The sequence below is a fragment of the Prionailurus viverrinus genome, chromosome A2 (assembly GCF_022837055.1).
Source record: "Prionailurus viverrinus isolate Anna chromosome A2, UM_Priviv_1.0, whole genome shotgun sequence".
In the NCBI taxonomy this organism is placed as follows: domain Eukaryota; kingdom Metazoa; phylum Chordata; class Mammalia; order Carnivora; family Felidae; genus Prionailurus; species Prionailurus viverrinus.
This window is the reverse complement of record NC_062562.1, coordinates 20,362,528-20,378,588: the sequence shown is the minus strand read 5'-3', so window position 1 is coordinate 20,378,588 and position 16,061 is coordinate 20,362,528. Positions and strand designations below refer to the sequence as shown.

Sequence of the window (16,061 nt, the reverse complement as noted above, 5' to 3'; positions counted from 1 at the left end):
CCTTGTCTGGCTTCTGTGGCTCTCCTGCCCTGAATCGGTGCTCAGGCTAGAGGGAGTAAGGGTGTGAGCACGCTACCTCCACCTTCACCCCAAAGGGATCGTGTGTGTGTAGGGTCTGAGTGCAGAGGGGAACTCTGGGAAGAACCCACCACTCACCTGGTGACATTCTGGGCCCTGGAGCTCTGGTGGGCCTGGAGGGCTGAGGGACACAGCAATGGGAGAGTTCCCTAGCATGAAGTGGATCCTGTCCTCTGCCCCAGTGAGCTGGGATGGGGCCTGGAGACCAGACAGGGACAGGCCTGGGTGGAAGGAGGCTGGGCTCATCTTTTGCCAACCTCAGATCTATGAAGCGTAGCCAGACTTCCAGCCCCCACCCAAAGCATGGAGTCCCTTGGACTGGAATGACCCTCCCAGGCAACTTGGGCCCTGCCAAGGGAGCTGGGGAGCCAGGCCAGTGCTTCAGGGGGCTGGACCTTCCTGGTATCAGGGATCTGGGCCCAGAGTCAGTTTGTCTTTGTCATGGAGACTGTCGCGGGCAATGGAAGGACAGGGAACAAAGAAGAACCCAGCTAGACCTCTAGCCAGCCCACCAACCTCTGATCTCTGACCCCTGACCTCCCTTCCAGGCTATCTCTGGAGACTTGGGTTTGTGAACATTTTGTGTAAGCCGCCCACACCCCAGCTGGGAAAGAGTCTCCCCAATGGGGAGCCTGCCAATCTGACACAGAGGCATTAACCAGGCCAGCCCGGGTGGAGAGAGAAGCAGCAGGTGGATGGCAGGGGCCCTTCCCCCATCTCCTTCCCGCCTCCTCCCGCCTCCCTGGCCCTACAGGGGTGGAGCCGCTGCCTTATAAGTGTCAGGCCTGGCGGCAACTGAGCAAACTGCAACCAGCAGCGGACTGAGGGCGGCTCTGCTGGGCAGCGTGGTGCCTTTGGTTCCCCAGCATGGTCCCCTCGGCCTGGGCCATCTGCTGCATGCTGGGGGGACTCCTGCTCCTCGGGGGCAGCCCCAGCCCTGGCCCCAGCGTGCCTCGCCTGCGGCTCTCCTACCGAGGTAGGGGCAGTGCGCGCCCTGTTCATGTGCGCGTTTGTGGGACCCTGGGATTCTGTGACATCCCCAGCTAGGGGGGGCCCCAGCTAGCCCCGGGCAATCTCTTCTGCCAGCCGGAGGTCACTTCCACACAGCACAGACTGTGGGAAGGACTTCACGGAGATGGTTCTCCAGCTGAGTTGACACCAGAGGCAGGAACTGGGGAGGAGGACCGGGGGCAGGGGCAGGTCCCAGGAGGGTGGAGGTGGGAGAGACAGAGACACAGGGGACAACCTGAGGGGGCTTCTGAGAAAAGGAGAGGGGCATGGAGACCCTGAGACGCCTCCTTAGAGATGGGCAGGGAGAGATGGGGAGGGATGGAGAGGACAGGTCTGCAAGATCCTGAGGTGTGCACTCAGCCTGGGCTCCTTGCCCGGGGTGGGCAGTGAGAAGCAGGGCAGCAGCCTGTGGTGGGGGCCCTCACCCTATCTCCACGGCCTTGCCCCCTCTGCCTCTTGCAGCCCACTTCACAGTGCTGGCCTTTGTTCTTCCCTCTCTGTCCCAGAGGCTCTTCACAGCCCAGCAGTGATTTCAGCCTCCTCTCTCTGCCCATCCTGGCCCGGTGGGGGGCGGGGGGCGGTCCTCAGCAGATCTAACCTGATATGCTGTGCAGTAGCTGGCACAGTCTGTGGAGAGGGTCCCCAGGAAAGGTCCCTGAGACATAGACTCTCCATGATTCTTCTTCTTGGGGAAACCAGAGGGGTGACCACCTTCCCCTGGGCACCCCAATCCAAGTGGAGAGACCCAGGCCTGCTCCGGGGACAGAGGGAGGAGACGTGGCTCCACTCTGGAGAGTGTAGCTGGGTCTGGGGGCAGAAGGTGGTCTTGCCCTGGGAGCTATGGTTTGGGGGGGAAAGTAAAAAAAATAAAGTCCAAATAGGGCAAATCCCCTCTAAAGTACTGTCAGTCATGGAAGGCTTCCTGGAAGAGGCTGTTGATGAGTTTGGGGGTGGAGTGGGTGCTGGGCTTGCCACCTTGGATGGGTATCCTCTGAGCAGGCACAGGATAGCCGGCCTTCCCAAGGGTAGCCAATGCTCATTCCCACCATATCCTTCTGCCTGCCCGCTTGACCACCTGTTACCTCCACCTCCCTAGCCAACCCCCAAGGACCTATTTCATGATCCTTGGCTCCTGGGACCAGCATCCCCAGCCAGCCACCCCCAACCCCCTGCGTCTGGGAAGGCAGTGTCTATGGAGGAGAAAGTCTTCCTTCATCACATCCCTGGATCAGAGCCTTGAGCTCTGCCTGGCCATACCTGACCTTTCCCATACCCAGGCCTTTGCCAGGTGTTCTCTCTGCTGGGAATGCTCTCCCCTGTCTGTCCGCTTGTCCCACTGAGTCAGCCTTGCACACTGCTCAGACTAACCCACCCTTCCTCCAGGCTCTTCCACCACTTTGCTCAGCTTGCTACCGTAAGTTCTGACAGCGGAGCCAGCAGGGTCATCTTCCTTGGGGACTGGGTAGGGCACAGATGGGCCTGTGGGAAGGATATGTTAACTGAAGGATTAAGGGACCAAGGAATGGAGTGGTAGGAAGCAGGGCTCAGGGCCCCCCTGTCCCACCCACCCCCAGGAGGCAATTCTCAGCAGCCCTCCAGCGAGCCTATGGATGGAAACATTTTCCAGATGTGAGTGGGGGAGGCGGTGGTGAGGGGTGGTGAATGCACAGCTGGGACCCTCTACCTCCACACCTTAGCTGGAGAAGTGGGCTGAGCAGTAGGCACTGACTACCCTTGCTCCCTCCTAGATCTCCTGTCTGCCAACCGTTCTGCTGTCTTTCTGGGTCCCCGGGGATCCCTGGACCTTCGGGCCATGTACCTGGATGAGTACCGGGACCGCCTTTTTCTGGGGGGCCGTGATGCCATCTACTCTCTGCGGCTGGATCAGTCATGGCCGGATCCCCGGGAGGTGAGCTGGACTGACAGAGGGGAGGGTCTGCCTGAGAGCTAGGAGGCCAGATGGTGAAACTGAGGCTGTGAGGTCAGGAGTCAATTAGGCTGTGTTTCAGGTCCTGTGGCCACCACAGCCAGGACAGAAGGAGGAGTGTGTTCGCAAGGGAAGAGATCCTTTGGTGAGTGCTGTCAGAAGTGACTGACCCCCAGCCCTGACCAACACCCAGGTCTTGACCCCCAGGATAGCCTGTAGCCACTCCCCCAGGTGCTTACACTAGGGGCATTTGGAGCAGATCCTGAGGGCTCTTGAAGGTCTGTGAAGAATGTCATCCCCACCCTAGATCTCCAGAGCTGATCAGCCAGGCAGGGCTGAGCCTTGGGGCCCAAGGAGATGGTAAACACCCCCTCATCCCCTCTACCCCGCCCCTTCTCCCTGCTAGGTGGAGTGCGCCAATTTTGTGCGGGTCCTACAGCCCCACAACCGGACCCACCTGCTGGCATGTGGCACTGGGGCCTTCCAGCCCACCTGTGCCCTCATCACGGTTGGGCATCGTGGGGAGGTGAGCCTGGGGCAGGCCCCACAAGGGACTGGGAAACAGTGACATTTCCTCCCTGCTGTCTGAACGCTCCTCATTGAGCCTGGCTTGGGGCAGAGGGGTCAGGGGCCTGAAAGGCATCTTTGTGCCAGGCTGACCCCTTTGGCGAGGCCCTGAATGAGGGCGCCTTCTGCCCACCCCCACTCTCATCACTGCACGCGATGGCCACTACCCGGGCGGGGGGCTGGTGCTGCTTTCCTAGGTGACACCCTTCCCTCCCTTCCTCCCTCTCGGGCAGCACGTGCTCCACCTGGAGCCCAGCAGTGTGCAAAGTGGGCGGGGGCGGTGTCCACATGAGCCCAGCAGTCCCTTCGCCAGCACCTTTGTAGGTGGGTGATGCCCAGGCCCGGGCGGGCACAAGGAGGGGGGGAGCCTGCCGATGTCCTTGGGAAGCAATGGGGCCAGCTATGGGGCCTGGCCCTCCTCCCTTGATTCTGCCCCACCCTCACCCAGGTGGGGAGCTGTACACGGGCCTCACGGCTGACTTCCTGGGGCGCGAGGCCATGATCTTCCGGACTGGGGGTCCCCGACCAGCTTTACGTTCTGACTCTGACCAGAACCTCCTTCACGGTGAGCCCAGGGTCTGTCCAGGGCAGGGCTGGCTGGGATCTGCCCCTGGCACCAGCAGGGAGGTAGGAGAGCTGGCACTGGAGTGGGGATGGCCCAACCCTACTCTACTCCCTGGGACCCCAGCCTCCCGTGCGGTCCCTGTGCCTCTTGCCCTCCACGCTGGGTTCAGCAACCTCCCCATCCTCCCCTGTAAGGCGCCCCCCCCCAACCAGCTGCACCCTGTTACCTCCCAGACCCCCGGTTTGTGATGGCCGCCCGGATTGCTGACAACTCTGACCAGGATGATGACAAGGTGTACTTCTTCTTCTCGGAAACCGTGCCCTCGCCCGATGGTGGCCCAGGCCGTGTCACAGTCAGCCGCGTGGGCCGTGTCTGCGTGGTGAGAGCTGTGAAGAGGCGGTGAGGTTCAGATCCTCACCGCACCCCCTTCCTACGCCCATCCCCACCAGCGGCAGAGGGAAACTGAGGCAAGGGTGTGAAGCCAACATCCAAGCCTCTGCCTGCAAGGGTGAGGGTGGAGGAACAGGAGGGGGCCCCACCCCCTGGGGCTCAGGGCTGATTCTGGCCTTCCACCCCTAGAATGACGCCGGTGGCCAGCGAGTGCTGGTGAACAAATGGAGCACCTTTCTCAAGGCCAGGCTGGTGTGCTCAGTGCCTGGCCCTGGTGGTGCCGAGACCCACTTTGACCAGCTGGGTGAGGGCATGGCCGGAGGCAGGCCTGGGTGTGGGTGCGGAGGGCTCAGAGTCAGTGAGCAGGGGGCATTGACTGTGGCCCTCTGTCTCCCAGAGGATGTGTTCCTGCTGTGGCCCAGCGCAGGGAAGACCCTTGAGGTGTACGCCCTGTTCAGCACAGTCAGGTGGGCGCATGGGCCTCCCCTCACACCCCCACCCCTGGTTCCAGTCTCTGCACTCCTAGCGTCCTCTGCTGAGCCTCTGCTTGCGTGTCCCAACTTTACCGTGGGTCCCTGTCTCTGTCTCCAACTCAATAACTCTGAGGCTCTGTGTCTATCTCCATCTCTTTGTCTCTGCCTGGGTGTCCTCGTTTTTCAGTCTCTGTTGACTTCAGGCACCATCATCCTCTGTCCTGTCCATGGATAGGTTGCCCCCTCCCCACCTGTGACAGCCACCCTGGCCTGACTGTCCCTGTCCGCCCTTGGCAGTGCTGTGTTCCAGGGCTTTGCCGTCTGTGTGTACCACATGGAGGATATCTGGGAGGTCTTCAGGGGACCCTTTGCCCACCAAGATGGTCCCCAGCACCAGTGGGGACCCTATGGGGGCAAGGTGCCCTTCCCTCGCCCTGGAGTGGTGAGTATCTGCCTGGAAGCCAGGCCAGGGAAGAGGGCTGAGCTGATACCAGAGGGACCGTACCTTGGGATGACCTTGTGGTTGAGCTGGGACTCCAGGGGAGCCAGGTGGGGTAAGGAGGGGAGCAGAGCCCTGCCACATTAAGGAGTCTCTGTTATAGCAAGAGCAGTCCCCCCCAAGGTGGGCATGCCCAGCAGTGGGGCCTGGAAACAGGCTGGGGTGGGGGATGTGTGGCCCCAGGATGTTTCAGGTGCTCCCTTTGCTGCCGCTCACAGTGCCCCAGCAAGATGACAGCGCAGCCAGGACGACCCTTTGGCAGCACCAAGAACTACCCAGATGAGGTGCTGCAGTTTGCCCGAGCCCACCCACTTATGTTCTGGCCCGTGCGGCCACAGCAGGGGCGCCCTGTCCTTGTCAAAACGCATCTGGCCCAGCAATTGCGCCAGATCGCGGTGGACCGTGTGGAGGCAGAGGATGGGACCTACGACGTCATCTTCCTGGGGACTGGTGGGTGGGCTGAGTGGGGTGGACGGGCTGGGGAGGTGTGCCTCTGGTTGGGGGGTGGGGCAGGCCACTCCTTCTCCCACTGATCCCTCCCTCCTGCCCTGCCCCAGACTCGGGCTCCGTGCTCAAGGTCATCGCCCTCCAGGGTGGGGCCTCCACTGAGTCCGAGGAGGTGGTTTTGGAGGAACTCCAGGTGTTTAAGGTGAGTGGGGTCTTGGGAAAGGGGGAACTGATGGGAGGGGTCCCCTCCAGCTCCACTGCTGGGTCTAGGCCTGGCCACGGGGACAGAGGAGCAAAATACAAGGAGATAGGCCTGTCTTTACTGAACCTGAAGCCAGTGGGAAGTGCAAGTGAGACACTGGCTGCCGCAGGGCCTTGCTCATGCGTTTATCTGGCTGTGGAGCCCAGAGAAAAGTCGGAGGGCCCAGGGAGGGGCGTCCAAGGTGATCACCCCTTGACAAAGCCCTGCCAGGCTCAAGCAACAGTGAGGGGGTGGCTGAGACCCCAAGTCCCCACGGGGTTCTGTTGGCCCCCCAACTACAGAGCGAGGCAGGGCATCACGTGCATCTGGGGGACTGCTGTGCTCCCAACATGGGATGGGTGATGTGGGACAGCTGCCTCATTGCTGGAGAGCAGGGCTGTGGGAGGGGACACTGGAGCTTTGTGCTCCTTGGAGGCCAGCCAGGGTGAGGGGACCTTTCTAATAACCCAACGTCTGGGAAAGACCGTCTGGCCTTAGTTGCCAGGGAGCGCACTGACCCAGGCTGGGAGATAGGTGGCTCCCATGCAGGGGCTGGAGGAGGCCGAAAGCAGGGATGCAGGGGAGGTCTGGCCCCAACCCACCCATCCCTGAGACCCTGCTCCTTCCCCAGGTGCCGACACCCATCACTGAGATGGAGATCTCTGTCAAAAGGGTAAGAGCAGCTGCCATCCCTCCCTCCTTCTCCCTCTAACCCCTCACCTGAAGCTCTGAGCAAGGCCGCTTTCCGGAAGGTGCTGCAACAGGCCCTGGGGATGCCTGATTAGGCCTTGCAACGAGGCTTGAGGGTCCGGCGGGGAGCTGAGATCCCACGCATGAAACCAGTGGGCAGTGGGAATCCTGAGTAAGTGAGACTGTGTTCAGATAAGGGGAGAGCCACAAAGGCCAGTCCCTCTGGGGAGATAGAAACATGCTTGGAAACAAAATCCGGAATTTTTTTATTGAAAAAAAATTTTTTAATGTTTATTCTTTTTTTTTTTTTTTTTTGAGAGAGAGAGGAGAGAGAGAGAGAGAGAGAGAGAGAGAGACTGAGCATGGGTCAGGGAGAGGCAGAGAGAGAAGGAGACACCGAATCCAAAGCAGCTCCAGGCTGTCAGCACAGAGCCTGATGCGGGGCTTGAATACACAGACCTTGAGATCATGACCTGAGCCGAAGTTGGCCACTCAACCTACTGAGCCACCCAGGCACCCCCATAATTTAAATCAAATAGGGGAGAGCCACTTTTTAGAGGCCTGCTATGTCCTTTTGCAAGTGGCAAAATCTCCTCAAGTTATTCTGCCCCAGTTTATCTTTGGGTAAATCCCAACTTTTGTATTAGGATTGCTTGAGGCAGAGTGCACCTCTAAGGTCAGAGGCAAGTCAGGATAAAGGTTATTGAGGTTGAGGGCAAAAGTCAGCAGCAGGAAGGGCCTGGAGAAAACCCTTAGAGAAGAGCCCCCCAGGTCTGCCCCGTGCCTTCCTTCCGTGTCCTAGAACAGGATCTGGTGCATATAAGGTGGGTGATCAACATTTTTGGTTTCTGGGGATACATCCAAGAGGTTCTGGAAGACTGCCTGAAAATGGTGGAGGTCTCAGGAAGCCCAAGAGGGCCAAGAGCCTAGTTGCTTCTAGGTGGGGCCCAGGCTCACCTTGGCTCTGCTTGTGTCCCCCCCCCCCCCCCCCCCCCAGCAAATGTTGTATGTGGGCTCGAGGCTGGGCGTGGCTCGGCTGCAGCTGCACCACTGTGAAACCTACGGCAGTGCCTGTGCTGAGTGCTGCCTGGCCCGGGACCCATACTGTGCCTGGGACGGTGCCTCCTGTACCCGCTACCGGCCTGGCACCAGCAAGCGCCGGTTCCGCAGGCAGGACATCCGGCATGGCAACCCTGCCCTGCAGTGCCTGGGGGAGAGCCAGGAAGGTGAGTGGTGGCAGGCATGGGGGCCCCTCCTCACCCCTCTGGCCCGGGCTCAACCCCTGCAAAGTGTGGTCTCAGGCTGGTCCTGTTTTAACACCCAGCCCTCAGTTTTCCTACATGTGCAGCTCCTGTCAGTATACTGGGGAAGGAAGGGTCTTTGGACAGAATGAATGGCTTGGGGATTGATGGACACTTAGGTCCTTGTCACACTGGTGGGGGCCCTGGGGGCCCACAGTACTGAGCCGAGCCCCCCTCCACCTCCCTCCAGACGAGGCTACAGGCCCCGTGGCGGCCACCACAGTCTACGGCACGGAGCACAACAGCACCTTCCTGGAGTGCCTGCCCAAGTCTTCCCAGGCTGCTGTGCACTGGTTCTTGCAGAGGCCAGGGGGTCAGGGACCCGACCAGGTGAGCAAAGACCTTGCCTCCAACCTGCACATGTCCTGATCTCACATCCCTCCCTGACCCCAAGTCCTGATCTCTAGGAAGGGGCTCTAGGGGGAACCTGCCAAGGTCAACCGAAGAAAAGTGTGCATTAAGTGCCTGCAGTGCCTGGAAGGAGGTACCCCTCTTCCTGCCTCCAGGAATGCCCAGGCCAGACGTGGCTGCAACCCTTCCTGTGACAGAAAGCCCACTAACTCCCAGGCACTGAACTGAGCTCTGGGAGGTGGGTAGTAGAGATGGAAGAGAGTCTGGTCTAGTCAAGAAGCCCCCCAGGCTCACACATATGGCTCATCTTTGCAGGCCTCTCTTTCCCATGGGTTCTTGGTTCTCCTCTGCCCCAGGGTGGTGCCTAAACCACTGAAACTTGCACATACACACACACACCCCTACACACATACCCACTGCCTAGCCCCACACTTCCTCCCTGGAGTCCAGCTGTCTGCCCAGGCCCTCTCCTCCCCCATCCGGAAAAGTCTGTCAACCCCAGAAATGGCTTTAGTCTGGGGCCTGATGAGGGTGTGGGTGGGGCAGGGTGAGGAACCATTCTCCAGCCTCTCTCAGGGGCAGAGAAGGGGAGGGAGTGCCTTGATTACAGGAGGGGCTCTCCTTCCAGCTTGGGAACTGGGGGAGGCCAGCTTTGGGCCAGCTGTTGGGCTAGGCACGAGGAGCACACCCCCAGGGGGCCAGGCACAGGGAACAACAAGATGGTTACACAATACTTACCGCCCAAGCAGTCCCGCCTCAACGTACAGATGTGCAGACATCCAGGTGGGATCAGAGCAGCGCTCCTGCCTCCCGCACTGTGATGGGCACTCAGCCCACCCCTGGTTGGGGGACTGAACAGTGCAGACAAGGACAGGGAAGAGAGAGAGAGAGAGAGAGAGAGAGAGAGAGAGAAAGGAAAGTGGAGGGGACTTCTAGTCCTAGGGCTATGGGTATAGCCCTCCCTGAATAAAAACCCATAAATACCCCTCTGCCCACTCTATCCCCAGGGACCATGTGGCAGGGCTCCCTAAGGCCAAGGTAGGTGCCACAGAGCTCTGACTAGGGGAGAAACCAGTCAGTGAAATCTTTGAAAAGCCTCCTTTGCAGGCCCTGTCCTGGGTTATAGGAAGGTGAGACCCTGCCTGCAATTGGCTCACAGTGCTGAGCCAGCCTGGGAAGGAGAGATGGGGAGGGGAAATGCTTAAGCACCAGGTCCTGAAATGCGAAGTTGGAAAAGCAGGGAGAGTAACTGATGTTGTGTGCGCCCTACTCCATGTCCCCCTCATCCCCTCCCCCACCCCCCACAGGTAAAGACAGATGAGAGAGTCCTGCAAACAGAGCAGGGGCTGCTGTTCCGCAGACTCAGCCACCTGGATGCGGGCATCTACACCTGCAAGACACTGGAGCACGGCTTCTCCCAGACTGTGGTCCGCCTGGCTCTGGAGGTGATTGTGGCCACACAGCTCAACGGCCTGTTTCCTCGGGATCCAAGGCCAGAGGAGACCCCAGGCTGGGGAGGCCTGGCCTCCACCCCCTCCAAGGCCTGGTATAAGGACATCCTGCAGCTCATTGGCTTCGCCAACCTGCCCCGGGTGGACGAGTACTGTGAGCGCGTGTGGTGCCCTTCCAGGAGCCGGGGCAAACAGGCCAAGGGCAAGAGCTGGGCAGGGCTGGAGCTGGGCAAGAAGGTAAAGAGCCGGGGGCAGACCGAGCGCAATCGGACGCCCCGGGAGGTGGAGGCCACATAGAAGAGGGTGGAGGAGAGGGTGGTCGGGATGGACCAGGTGGCCCAGCAACCCCCAGAGTCTCCCACCCACCCAGCTAGGGCTAAGGGGAGGGGGGCAGCATGCCTGACTGCCTCTTAGAGGCGGGAGTCTCTGCCCCCCATACTTCTACCAGGCTGCCCACAGGAAAAGCTGGGGCTTGATGGAGGGCCCTGTGTCCAAGGCCTGTTCCTGCCCCTCTGTGCTCTCAGTCCTAGGCTGGAGCCAGCACCCTCTGTCTGCTGCCAACCCCAGTGGGCCTGCTGTTTGTTTTCAGACATGGTCCCCAGAGCACATTTCCGGCTGTGCCCGGAGGTGAGAGGCCTGGGTGGTTCTTTCCCAGCCAGCAGAACAATGGCCATCCTGAATGACCCTTGGAGTGGGCGTTTGGGTGCGTCTGAGGAGGTGTCTGGGCAAGGGGCCCTTAGGCAGCCAGAGGAGGATGGAAGTTGCCTCTATGCTAGCACCCATTAAGAGGACCTACTGTGAGTTGGGGCAGGGAAGGGGAGGGGCAGAGAAGGTGCAACAGCAAGCCCCTCCCCCCACTTGGGGTGGCTCCCTGCCACTGCCCACCACTTCTTCTCCATGACAGAGTCATAGAAGCATTGACAGCCAGAGCTCCCTGGGCCCCTGGTCTGAGTCTCAGGCACTACTTCATAAACCAAGCAGTGTCTCTACAGCCTGACTTCTCTTCCCTAGACCCCAAGCTGCCAGGCCAGATTTCCTGGGATGCCCAGACCTCTGATGGGAGTCCCCCTCCCCACCATCAGGGGCTGCAATCTGATGAAGGGAGAGGGTAGGTTCTAGGAGGATTCTAGGTTCTGTGGACTAGAGATGGGGAGAGGGGAGCGGGGGGAGTATGGGGCAGGAGGGGGGGGCTGTCTCTCACTGGGTGGTACAAGAATGCTCACAGCTGGGGAGGGAGGGAGTGTGGCAGCTCCCCGAGTAAGCTACAGCTGGTGGGCAGGCACAGGCCCAGGGCTTTGCCAGGGCCACAGAGGGTTGGGACACTTCTGAGGTGGGGAGAGGGTGAGACCCCCCAGGATGGGCTATGGGACCCCGGGCAGGCATTCTCAAGAACCCAGGATAGCATCAATTAGCTCAGGAGCCACAGGGGAAACCAGATGTTTCCCCTCTGGGATCGTTGGTTTCTGTTAAATAATGGTTGGTTATAAATGGTTTCATTTATGAAGATTTTCTCTCTTAAGGGAAGAACATAGAAGGAAAAAAAGCTGCTAAATCCTGCTTGTTCTTGGAGGTGAGGCTCAGGTGGCCAGGATGCATTTTGTCTGGGTGTGTAGGGAGGTGTTTTTGCCAACAGCAGGGATGTGTTTCTTGGGCTGGGGAGCACAGAGGGGGAGGAGAAGGAGGACTAAATGAAAAAAGTCATTCCCAGACTGCATATGAGCAAGTTAATGACGCACAAAACTGACAGGAGGGGACAAGAGCATCAGGTTTGAGATTCCCTCCATGAGAAAAACTAAGATGAAGAAAGGAGGGGGAAAAACAGATAAAAAAGCAGGACAGGGTTTCCTGCTCCACTGAACTCAAACCCAGACTGTACATCTACCTTGGATTTTACCTGAGTCACCCCACCACGCCCAGAGAACTGGGATCCAAAATAGGCCCCCTTTCCTCTTTGACTTCACAGTAAGTTAACCAGAGGCATGGAGATTAACCTTGGGAAGCCTCAGGTTTGGGGTTGCTGTGGCTGGGAAGTCAGCAGGTAAAAGCAAAGGAGAGGACTGTGGGGGTAGGGGGCTGGAGAAGGGCATGGAGGGGGAGGTAGAGGCCATGGAAGAGGGAGAGGAAAGAGCACAGAGCCCTGGGAATGGGTGTATAGAGCTGCAGCCCCTCTATCCCAGCAAAGTCAGGAAGAAATGACCAGCCAGGCTCTCAGTGGCCTCTAGGTTGGACCCAGGCATGGCTGGCTCCAGGCAGGGTTCTCTGGGGAAGTTACTCTAGATAATGGAGGAGGAGCTCAAAATCCTGAACAACGAACATCTGCACTTAGAAAATTATGGACAGTTTCTGCCAACTCCCCACACCTCCCACCCCCATGGTACTGTGTGTTATTGACTCCTGGAAATGCTTCTATGTGTGAATTCTATTTTTATATTGGTATGTTGAGATCAGCCTTGTGGTTTTGTCTTCAGAGCACACTTCTTGTAATTACTATTGTTACTTTTATTGTCATGACTGCCTCTGTGCTTTGATGAGGATATGAGGTAGTCTACCGCACAGACCTATAAGGAAAGCGATGGAGTTAATATTTACATCACATAATTATATCATTATTGTATCTCTGTATTTTTCTGTTCTAAATTGATGGATGCCATCTGTGTGAGCTGGAAATGAAGAGCCTTTCCATCCACTCCAGGATGGCCACCCTAGGAGATATGTTCTAGGAGGGAGGGAGATGGGCATGAGGGGAAGGAAGGAGTCAAAGGGCTTTGTCTAGGAAACTGAGATTGCTTATTAAGTTAGGAAACTCCTGCCCCTCAGGCTTCTGAGACTGACCTTCTTGGGCTTCAGGAAGACCTTGAGTCAGAAAAAAGTGCTGGCAAAGGGCAGCTGGGCACGTAGGCAGCCGTGCTCCTTTTCCACAGTAACACTTGACATTCATGACAGCAATACTTGGCCCGGTGCCTGTCTTCCTCGCAAGTCACATACCAACATATATTAAGGCCCCTGTGCTCTTGCCTGGGGTGCTAGGCTGCGCTGTGGGGGCTGCAGCTTCTGAGGACGGGAGGTCTGGTTGAGCTGCCTCCGAGGCCGCCACTGACCACAGCTCTCACTCCCCCAGCGATGCCATGCCCCTGCACGAAGAACAGAGCCCGCTGGTGCTGGAGGGAGATGGGAAAAGGCAGGGAAGGTTTGAAGATGGGAGGGACATCACCTCACCTTGCCAGGGAGACGAACCCCTTGTTTGCCTGGGCCCCTCAATCCATACTATAGAGTAGAGAGGCTTAACAAGTCAGTCACCAGACCCCTCTCGCAGCGCTGGAGCAGGGCCCCTCCTTTTGTCCCCTGGGCCTGACAGAATTGAACCGGTATGTCCTGCCCCAAGCCACCTGAGAAGCATCATGGGCACCCATTTGGTGCTGAGCGTGGGGTTGGGAAGGATGTGAGAACTTGACCTCCACAGTCCCTTCTCCCCCCAGGCCACAGAAGCTGTGTTCCTACCTTCCCCCCCCTAGAGTCTGGACTTTTCCCTCTCAGCCTCTCATCTTCAGTCCTATTTCCTGCCTCAAGGGCTTCCCTCTCACTCCTTCTGGCAGCTTTTTCCTCAAAGTCTCATACCTCCCCTAGTCTTTGGGTCTGTGTCATGATTTCCCAAACAGGTTTAGTGCTGGAAAGGGGCTTGGAGAAAGACACAGGACAAGCATTTTCCAAAATGGTGTCCTATGGAACATGAGATCCTCTGTGACAAGGGTCAAATAAATACGGGATTTCTGTCCCTTTAGCCCCCGTGGAATTGCTGTGTGCTGCCTGTTTGCCCTGTGAAATCCCCAAGAAGCCACAGTGATCTCTCGTTAATTTGCATGTCTGTCATGAGCTACATGATTCTCCTAAACCTGGGTCCTCTATCCCCTTTTTCCCATCAGGTCATCACCACTTCGTGTTTCTAATGTTTTGAAGCATACTTTGGGAAAATGCTGATTTGATTAATTCATTCCTTCCTTGGCCATGTGAAATTAGTTTATTAATCTCTGTTTTCTAAGCCTGTAAACGCTGAAGGCCCTGCCCCAACCCCCCCAAGCCAAATAGCCACATCTTGGCTTCCTATGGGAGGCACTGGAGCAGGACCCGCCACCCTAGGGCCAGGGCAGCCAAGCCACCAGTCTGCTGGCCCTTGGGCTTGGCCTCTGCCCATCCTCCCACACTCAGTATGCCTCAGCAGCCCACTTCCTGGCAAGGTCCTCTATTGATGGCTAGGGTTCACCCCAAGCCTGTGGCTGTCCAGCAGTCTAATACACTCACTTCTAAGGGAGGGAGCAGAATAGGGGAGGAAAACAGCTCTTTTCACTTTCTCAGATGGCTTCCTTACACTCAGCCAAGCCCAGGTCAGCTTCTAGACACCCCCTTGAATCCTCCAGTTGGAGGAGGAGTCAGGCAGCAGCCATCAGGATCCAGGCTATCCTCTCCATGGGCTGGTAGGGGCCCCAGATGCAGCTAGAGGGGGGGATGGGTAAAGTGGGGTGAGCAGGGAACTCACTAACATCCCTCTGCCAGTCCAGCACACTGAGGCCTCTCTAGCCAGCCACATCTCCTTCTTAGAGCTAGGAGACAGTTGCTCAGAAACAGCCTGATTTCCATCCTAATTAGGGATCCACCCCAGCCTTCCCCAAGTGCTGGTTCTCAGGGGCTCCCCAAAGAGAAGTTTCAGCACACACTAAGATCAAATCTCCAGGGTTTTCTGAGACTACAAACTTGGCCCTGGTGTAGGGAGAGAGCGAGTGGGTGGGGCTAGGTTTCCATACAATTCCTGACTAGGATCTCAAGGATTGTTGGGCCCCTGCCCTGGCTTCTCTTCCAGATTCACCCACCCCCCCTGATGAACAGGAGATGAGGCAACAGCAGCTGTGGCCCCCTGCCCACTTCCCACTGCCCGGCCCCTGCCCACTTTTGCCATGGGTACCACTGGTGGGCCCGTTCCCTGGATTCCCTGTCCTAATGAAGCCTTTCACTTTCCCCACTGGATTTTTATTAAGGTAACTCTTGGTTCCTCAATGCAGCCTTTTAAAAGATCATTCTCCCCATGTGGAGGACAATAAGAAAGAACTTAATTTAAAAAAAAAAAAAAAAAAGATCATTCTTCACCGAGGATGGGAAATGCTGCACAGACTCCAGGGAGGCCTCATAAGGGACGCCAGCCCCTAACCTCACACCAGGCCTTAGCAGTCAGCTAGTAGCTTGCACTCAAGGACTCAGCTGAGGGGGACTCAGGTGACCAGTCTTGACCTCTTTCCCCCAGGGAGGAAGATGACTGGAGTGTACCTTAATCCATCCCAACAGGGTGTGTTTCACTTCCATAAGCATCCCCTTGGACAGAGAGGGAAGACCAGGACAAGGGGACAGTTGTGGTCTGGCAAGGATTCCAAAATGAATCAACAGAGGCCTGTCTGTCATCAGATTGAGGGAACTATAGTAGTTGGAACACTCAAAGCCCAGATTGGCCTGTTAGGAGGACAAGGGGGGCTCTGCTCTCACAGATAAAGATACAGAAGAATGATGTGGCAGACCAGCAGCTTGGTTTATGGACATGACCTCATCTGTTCATGCTGCCCCCCACCCCCAGCCGATAAGAATCTGGTGCTGTTTCCTGTAGTCCAAGGGTCTCAGACAATGGTGTGAACTGCTAGGCCTGCTGGAAAGGACATTGTTTAGGGAAGAAAAAACAACACACCAGCACAAAGACAGGGCAGGACCAGTCTAAATGTAGGGCCTGTTTACAAATCCCCGATTTCCAAGGGGGGAACACAATGGAGAATTGTTTTTGGTGAGGCTGGAGTCCCCTCCACAATGCTCCTGGGGGCTGGGGATGGCTTTGATGGCCCAGTCAGGTCTCAGATGCTCTGAGGGGGATGGACACTGATGGCGCAGATGCCTTCCTGTTTATCAGAGGTGCTCGCAGGGCAGGGTCAAGGAACAAGTTTATACCAAAGACAAGGGGGAGGAGCCCTGGGCCTCTCTCCTTCCATATGGGTCTCATGCTGTTGCACATACTAGAGGTGGTTTGCCACAGAGAAGCTAG

General features: G+C 57.7%; 1 protein-coding gene across 3 annotated transcripts; it reads left to right on the top strand.

Moving 5' to 3' along the window:
- Positions 1 to 894: 894 nt before the first annotated feature.
- Positions 895 to 12,613, top strand: SEMA3G (semaphorin 3G). Of its 3 annotated transcripts, XM_047833601.1 has the most exons (16): positions 895 to 1,054; positions 2,838 to 2,998; positions 3,099 to 3,161; positions 3,423 to 3,542; positions 3,817 to 3,907; positions 4,032 to 4,148; positions 4,382 to 4,527; positions 4,728 to 4,842; positions 4,936 to 5,005; positions 5,309 to 5,453; positions 5,729 to 5,960; positions 6,068 to 6,159; positions 6,830 to 6,871; positions 7,886 to 8,114; positions 8,380 to 8,519; positions 9,848 to 12,613. In XM_047833601.1, exons 1-16 carry the CDS (start codon positions 946 to 948, stop codon positions 10,286 to 10,288), a joined length of 2,313 nt encoding a protein of 770 aa, XP_047689557.1. In that variant the 5' UTR covers positions 895 to 945; the 3' UTR covers positions 10,289 to 12,613. The 3 variants fall into 3 exon arrangements, with proteins under 3 accessions (XP_047689557.1, XP_047689567.1, XP_047689577.1); XM_047833611.1 differs by lacking the exons at positions 895 to 1,054; positions 3,817 to 3,907 and having other exon boundaries at positions 2,847 to 2,998; XM_047833621.1 differs by lacking the exons at positions 895 to 1,054; positions 3,423 to 3,542; positions 3,817 to 3,907 and having other exon boundaries at positions 2,847 to 2,998.
- The last annotated feature ends 3,448 nt before the right edge of the window (positions 12,614 to 16,061 follow it).